Raw genomic sequence first — 7,293 nt, forward strand, 5'->3', positions numbered from 1 at the left:
GCGACCATCCACAGCTCAGGTGTGTGACTTTGTCCAGTACGTGCTGTGTGGGACCCTGAGTACCAGAGCCGAACGGATTACCTGGGGTAATCCACACTTGGGAGTTTTCAGAGAAAGCAAGTCCTAGACTTTATTTCCCAGGGTCATATAAATCCCGTTTTTAATTTTCTACTTACTATGTTTTGGCATCTTATTTCTGGCTGCGGAGGAAGTGCCCCTCCCAGGGGGAGCCCTTTCTTAGAGATAAGGAAGCATCCAGCCTGGACCAGGTCTTTAATATGCAAATGAACCCACCCAGGGCCACACTGTCTCTGTCTGGTCTTTATGACTCAGGAGACCCAGGGCCAGATAGTAGCTAGGGGCTGCCCTATAGCCAGCTGCGCAATTACTCAAACTCGCCAGTCCCAATCTGTTCACCTTGCCATGTGTCTCCTTGTCTACAAAAATACTCAATAAAGGCCATGACCCGAACCTGTCTGTTGCACCTGTGAGCCTCCGGTGGCCCACCTTGGCCAGCCATGTCTCTTGTTTCTAAGAGAGCTAAAGTAATGTTAATGTTTTCTTTTAGGGACATTCACTTGTCTGGGTTGTCATTCAGTCATCATTATAAATTAAAACCCGGACACAAAATGAGTTTGTTCTGTGAGGCACCGTGTCCCATGAAATGCACTGTGTAAAAAATCAGAATAGGGGTCAAATAAATTCAGGCTATTTTATAGAAGGTATCACCATTCAGAGATTTATTTTTATTTAAAATTATTCAAAAATATTAATATGGAATGACTTACATACAGCAAAGTACACAGATCTTGGTTGGATGATTCGATGAATTTTTATCTATGTAACCACCTCCCAGACCAAAAATAAAATATATCCAGCTCTCCAGAAGGGCTCTTACACCCGTTCCTGGTTAATAATACCTCCACAAGAGGTAATTACCACTCTGACTTCTATTATTATTGATATATTTTGCCAGGTTTTGAACTTTTTGTCAATGGAATCATTGAGAACATATCTTCCAAGCCTGCCTCCGTTCATTCAACATAATATCTATCAGATTAGCACATAGTGCATTTATCAGAAGTTTGTATTTTTTAATGGCTATGTAACATTTTATTGACTGATTCACTACTGATGGATATTTCTTGCTTACATTTGTGCCATTTATTGATGTATTGCCTCTCGGCTCCAAATTCATGGTTTTTTGACTACTCTGTGAAAATGGCTCTGGGCCCTCAGTGACTTCTCTGCTGTTACCACTAACAGCCAGGCTGTGCCCTTGTCATGGAGGTCTGCGTCTCAGGCTGGGGTTGGTGGACTTACCTGGAGCTTTCATAAGCTAGAGGCAGTGCTGCTCCTTATTCCTGCTTTTCCTGTGTTCGTAGAGACTTCTTTACTTCCTGCTAATCCCTCATCACTCAGATCCTATGGTAGAGGAACAATCCTTTATGTTAAACTTACCCTTTGAATTACCGGACCCAGATGGAAGGTAGTTTTTGGTTACTGTGTGCAGCAATGTGCTGTGCACATTCTTGGCCATGCCTCATTTCTGTTGGGTACGAGCTCAGGTGTGGTGGCGGGGTCAGAGCATATCACGTTCCCTGCAGTCGATGCTGCCAAATAAATATGGCTTTCCAACATCCCACTTCCTTTTAGTCATCTCCATGGGTGGCACTGGTCCTTCATTGTGGTTTTATTTGCGTTTCCCTCATGACTAATGATTCCCGGGTTTTGGCCTTTTCGATATCTTCTTCTGTGAAATATCTGTTCACAATTCATCTTTTAAGATTGTGGGGTTTTTTTGATTTTGTTTTGTTTTTATGCTTTCTTTGTTGATACATAAAAGTTTTTTTGATATGTTCTTGATATACTAGTCCTTTGTCAGATATATGTATGACATATGTTCTCCCTTTCTGTGGCTTGCTTCTGAAGTCTTTTGACGGCATTTTTTGAAGTTCCATTCGTCATCCTTTTTTTCAGATCCAGGAGGCCCTCCTCTGTCTCCGCACCCCTAGCCCCACTAAACTGCATTCGCAGACTGACTCTTTGGCTTTCTAGCTCTTGGGAATATGGACTTCCAATCCCTTTGTCATCATGCGCTATAGTCCTAGGTCAGGAGTCCTACTCACCTGGCCTGGGCAGGGAGGGACCCTCTGTTAGATGGAGTAAAGACAATGACTTCTGGGCTCTCGACAGACAGCCTTTCCCTGCCCTAAAGAGCTAGCTTTTAGGGTTAGCTTTGTGCTGTTACTTACTTGTTCTTCTGTAATTTAAATGTGCCTAGTCTAACCTACACACAGCCCTCTGGGGTGTTAGGTGGACATGCCCCTGGCCCTCTGGGTGCTCTGACCCAGAAGGGGCACAGTGTCCCCGGCCTGGAGCTGATGTGACACCTGCAGAGGCTGGAAGCAGAGGAGAAGGGAGGGAGGGACCTGCCACCTTCTAGCTTGCCTTGATCTATAATTCATGCACACTGCTTATCTACTCCAGTTCCGAGGCTCTGTGTCTGTGTCTGTATTGCTCCTAGGTTAAAAGAGCAAAGCCTGGTATCCAGAATTTGCTACATAAGCTGTTGCTCCATGACTGATTGGAAAGCCAGGTGACACAGGCTGGCCCAGGTGTGTTTTAAAGGTGGGGTTTCCAGCAGAGATAGTTGCCTGTTCATGACTCTGTCCATGGAGCTGCTTTATGCTAAGGGCTCCTGCCTTTTAGCCAAACTGTGAGGGACAGAACTGGGGGATACATGTTTCCTTTTCTAGAAACATGCTCTTCCAGGCTCTGTCCCTTATTGGTGCTAGGTGTCCTTCCCAAGTCCCCTTCAGTAGGTCCTTATAGCACAACGTACAGACTCAGTTGAAGGTGTAAATGGGATATGAGGTGTAACTTCCTGGTCACAACTGGAGGTAGGAAATGTGTTCCAACAGCACATGAAAATAAATGACCTCAGGAAGCATTGGCCCATCAGACCTCGTGGGTGTCTAGTGAGAGACCCATGAAGTGAGTGAGCTGAGCGTCCCTCCCTGGGGATTGAGGTCCATGCGAATGACCCTGAGAAAAGGTGCACTAGGGGAAAGAGGTATTAAGGCTCACCAGTGAGGCCACCCACCGAAGAAGAGCAGACTTACCCGAGAAAGGAAGCAACATAGAGAGATACCATCTTTCTCTTGATTTGGTTTGTGCATTTCTTTTTAAAATGTGTTGTGGGGGGAAAATGCAATTTGGTTCCCCTTATCCCTTCTTCAGCCAGAGTAAACTACACATCGTACCCCTGCAAATAACTCTTCTCAGAAAGATGACGGATGCCTGGGTGGTTCCATCAGCTAAGCGTCTGCCTTCGCTCAGGTCATGGTCTCAGGGTCCTGGGATTGAGTCCTGCATCGGGCTCCTTGTTCTTCAAGGAGCCTGCTTCTCCCTCTTCCTCTACTACTCCCCCTGCTCGTGCTCTCTCACTCTCTCTGTCAAATAAATAAATAAATAAATAGATAAATAAATAAATAAAATCTTAAAAAAAAAAAAAAAAAGGAAATAGAATTCTCAGCATCCTGCCAGCCACGGCTCAGAAAAGTTCTTGCCATCCATTTCCCTCCCAACGCGATTTCTCTGAACTGTGTGGGGCCTCCAGCTGAACGAAACCTTCTTGGGGCCATGAAGGACAGGAGCCAGACTTAGTTGGCCTCCAGAGAGTTAGCTGGTTGTGGAAGTTTCCATCATTATTCCTTATCTTTTATGGAGAAGGTATTTGGAACAGAATTTTAAGTGAATGAAATTTCAAGGTCCTGTTTTGCCATGAAAATAAGTGGCCCTTTCTTCCTTCCTCTTGGGTTTTTTTTGTTTGTTTGTTTGTTTTTGTTTTTGTTTTTGTTTTTGCCTTGCTGGTCCCTCTGAGCTCACCCAGGATGACATTTTGAAGACAGGGACACTGAGTTGAGAACTGATGGATCTCTTACCTGTGTCAAATTCTGTAAACATTAGCCATGGGCTGTTAGGTAGGAAGGTCACTTGTTAGCATGAGACATAGGACTGACTTATGGGTCCCCTGGGTCCCCTTCCAGAGCTCTGGGCACTATCTTAGTGCATCAGGCTCAACAGGCTTCTTGGAAATTTGCATGCTGTTATTGTGAATGCCGTTGTTGCACCGTGTGTGAAATCTGTCTTGATCTCCTTCACTTAGCAGAAGAGAAGAGTGGGGCTGGAGTGGGGCCCAAATGATCCTCAAGGTCACCTGGGTAGGTGGAGAGGCGGGTATGCAGCATGCTGGCATGGCCGATGGGGAGGAGCTCTGATGAGCTGTAGATGATTTGAATGGCGCTCTTCTTTTTGTTTTTTCCTTACAGTGACTCTGGAGGAAGGGAATCATCGTTTTGGGTAAACGAAGTGAGTCCAGAACTGGACAGGGCCCAACGGCATTCACTCACAGCTCTTTGGCAACTTTCCTCTCGGAATCTACCCTGTGGTTTAGCTTTCCAACCAGAGTGTCATCAGAGCCAGAAGAAAGTGAGTTATTTGTTTTCTTAATGTTATAACATTGACATGGGTGCTCCTGGATTTGGTGAGAATTTGCTGAGAATAACAGAGGTGTGTGGCTACAAGAAGAAAGAATCAGGAGATTTAAAGAAGTAACCCCTAAAATAGAATAAGTATCTCTAGTAGGGATGGATTCCAAGGTACAGTGTTCCCGCCTTATTCGAGCTTCTGTGTTTTGAGGTTTCAGTCACCCGTGGTCCACTGTGGTCCAGAAGCAGATGGTCCCCATCTGGACCCATTGTCAGAAGGTTGGTAGTAGCCCAGCGCGACATCACACGCCTGCGTCACACACCTCACATCATCTCATCACGTGGGCATTTCATCATCTCACGTCATCACAAGAAGGGTGAGTATAGCGTGATAAGGTATTTTGAGAGAGAGACCATATTCACATAACTTGCATTATAGTTTGTTGTTATTGTTGTCCTATTTTATTGTTAGTTATTGTTGTGAATTTCTTACTGTGACCGATTTCAAAACTAGAAGTTACAAGGATGCATCTAGGGTTTAGTACTGTGGTTGACTTCTGGCATCTGCTGGGGATCTTGGAAGTTATTCCCACAAATAAGGGGGATGAGTGTAGTTGTGTAGATCAGAACATTGGTCTTACTTCTTTCTGGATGCGATACAATGGTTCTTGATTCAATTAGAGAAGAATGCAAATGGTTCATGCCTTTACATCCAGAACATGCGGTTTTCTGTCTTGCAGGCTCTCTAGCTGGACTTCATTATGAAGTCAGGGATGGACAGAGCTGGAAGGACCTCATGGGAGATCTGGTCCCATATTTTCGAGGGGAATCTGATAATCCCACGGGTGAAGGGTGGGCTGGCCTGGAGCCCCGTGCTCTGATTGCACACTGTTGGGAGTCCATGCTCACTGTTGGACTCCCGCTCTCAGCTCTGTGTGCTGTGAGACCCCAGAGTCTCTGGCCCATGAGCTGTGAGACATGAGTGTCTTCCCCCACATAAGCCTCCCTGGGGCAAAGCTAGACATGCTCCCCTTCTTCTGAGGTCTGACCATTCCACCTTGTTCCTTTCAGATGGCTTACATGAAGATGCGCCTGCTGTACATTTCCCTGGTGCTCCTGGGAGCCCTCTGTTTGTATTTTAGCATGTACAGTCGGACTCCTTTTAAAGAGGAGCCGTTTGTTTTCAAGAAAGAAAGTGGGAACTTCCTCCAGCTTCCAGATATCAACTGCAAGCAGGATCCCCCTTTCCTCGTCCTGCTGGTGACCTCCTCCCATGAACAGATGTTTGCTCGCACGGTCATCCGGAACACGTGGGGGAAAGAAAAGAATGTGAACGGAAAACGCATAAAAACCTTCTTCCTTCTGGGGGCCACAGCCAATAAGGACCTGTCGAAAGTCGTCGCGCAGGAAAGCCAGCAGCATCGCGACATTATCCAGAAGGACTTCATGGACGCCTACTTCAACCTGACCCTGAAGACCATGATGGGTATCGAGTGGATCCACCGCTTCTGTCCTCAGGCGGCTTTCGTGATGAAAACAGACTCGGACATGTTTGTCAACATCTACTACCTGACCGAGCTGCTCCTCAGGAAAAACAGAACCACTCGGTTTTTCACCGGCTTCTTGAAACTGAACGAGTTTCCGATTAGGGACAAGCACAACAAGTGGTTTGTTAGTAAGTACGAGTATCCGTGGGAGAAGTACCCGCCCTTTTGCTCGGGCACTGGCTACGTGTTTTCCAGCGATGTGGCGAGTCAGGTGTACGAAGTGTCCGAGAGCGTCCCGTTCATTAAACTCGAAGACGTCTTCGTGGGGCTCTGCCTGGCGAAACTGAAAATCAGGCTGGAGGAACTCCACTCGGAGCAGACCTTTTTCCCAAACGGACTGGCCTTTTCCACGTGTCGTTTTAAGAAGATTGTGGCCTGCCATTTCGTCAAGCCTCGCAACATGCTCAGCTATTGGCAGGCTCTGGAAAATTCCCTGGAAGACGAGTGTCCAGCTGTCTGAGGGGAGCCCAGCGGCCCACGTGGACACACTTGAGGCAGCCCGCACCGAGAGTGTCGGAAGATCTTCAGGCGGCATCGCTGAGGATCACTGTGCGGGCAGGGGGGGAGTGAGGAGGGAGGAGGGGGAGTCAGGTGAGGGTGATTCCCTGTAGGGCTGCCTGTCTAGCGGAGTCTGTAAGCCTGAGCGAAACCACTTGGTGCCCAAGCAATAACAGATGCCATCTCTTGATGCACCTCTGCGCTGAGTGCCTGACGCATGCCTCCACTTTCCCATTTCTAGGATCAGTGTCTCCATGTCACGGTGGGTGGTAGCATCCCCCCCTTACACACCAGGCAACAGTAGCTTACAGAAACACAGGGCCTTGTCCCACGTCTCCCAGCCATCAAATCCTGGGGCAGGGATGGAAATCCAGTGCTGTAAAAACCCAGGCACAGCCCCTGGCTCGAGGCCACCCTTTGGTCCTGCCTCCCTTGGCAGGGAGTGGAGGCCAGGAGGGCTCAGAAGCAGGCCTGATGGTGGCCCCTTCGGTTCCTTTCAAGAGTCCCGTCCGTTTCAGCTCCCAGGCCTTGAGCTTTCAGGGCGGTCCCTGGAGAAATCTGCAAGACTTCACTCACTGCATTGGACCCAATCGGGATGCTGAGTCCCTGTGAGCACTCAGCATTCAGCTCAAGGCAGAACAAGCCCATTCCCCACCATCGCCCCTAAGAAACGGCCACCTTGAGGCAGGAACCGTGGTTATAGCTTTGGTTTTGAAATAACTGCAAAGCCTGGCCTGTTGATCAGACTTCTTGGC

General features: G+C 47.6%; 1 protein-coding gene across 1 annotated transcript; it reads left to right on the forward strand.

The window, feature by feature from the left end:
• The first annotated feature begins 5,564 nt into the window (after nucleotides 1–5,564).
• B3GALT5 (beta-1,3-galactosyltransferase 5) lies at nucleotides 5,565–6,586 on the forward strand. The gene has a single exon (XM_059388233.1). The coding sequence runs from the start codon at nucleotides 5,565–5,567 to the stop codon at nucleotides 6,498–6,500; it is 936 nt and encodes a 311-aa protein (XP_059244216.1). The 3' UTR covers nucleotides 6,501–6,586.
• Nucleotides 6,587–7,293: the final 707 nt, after the last annotated feature.

This window comes from Mustela nigripes, chromosome 2, assembly GCF_022355385.1.
Source record: "Mustela nigripes isolate SB6536 chromosome 2, MUSNIG.SB6536, whole genome shotgun sequence".
Classification (NCBI taxonomy): domain Eukaryota; kingdom Metazoa; phylum Chordata; class Mammalia; order Carnivora; family Mustelidae; genus Mustela; species Mustela nigripes.

What these genes read in the sequence shown, in the direction of transcription:
- B3GALT5 (XM_059388233.1), top strand. Translation starts at nt 5,565, where the DNA reads ATGGCTTACATGAAGATGCGCCTGCTGTACATTTCCCTGGTGCTCCTG.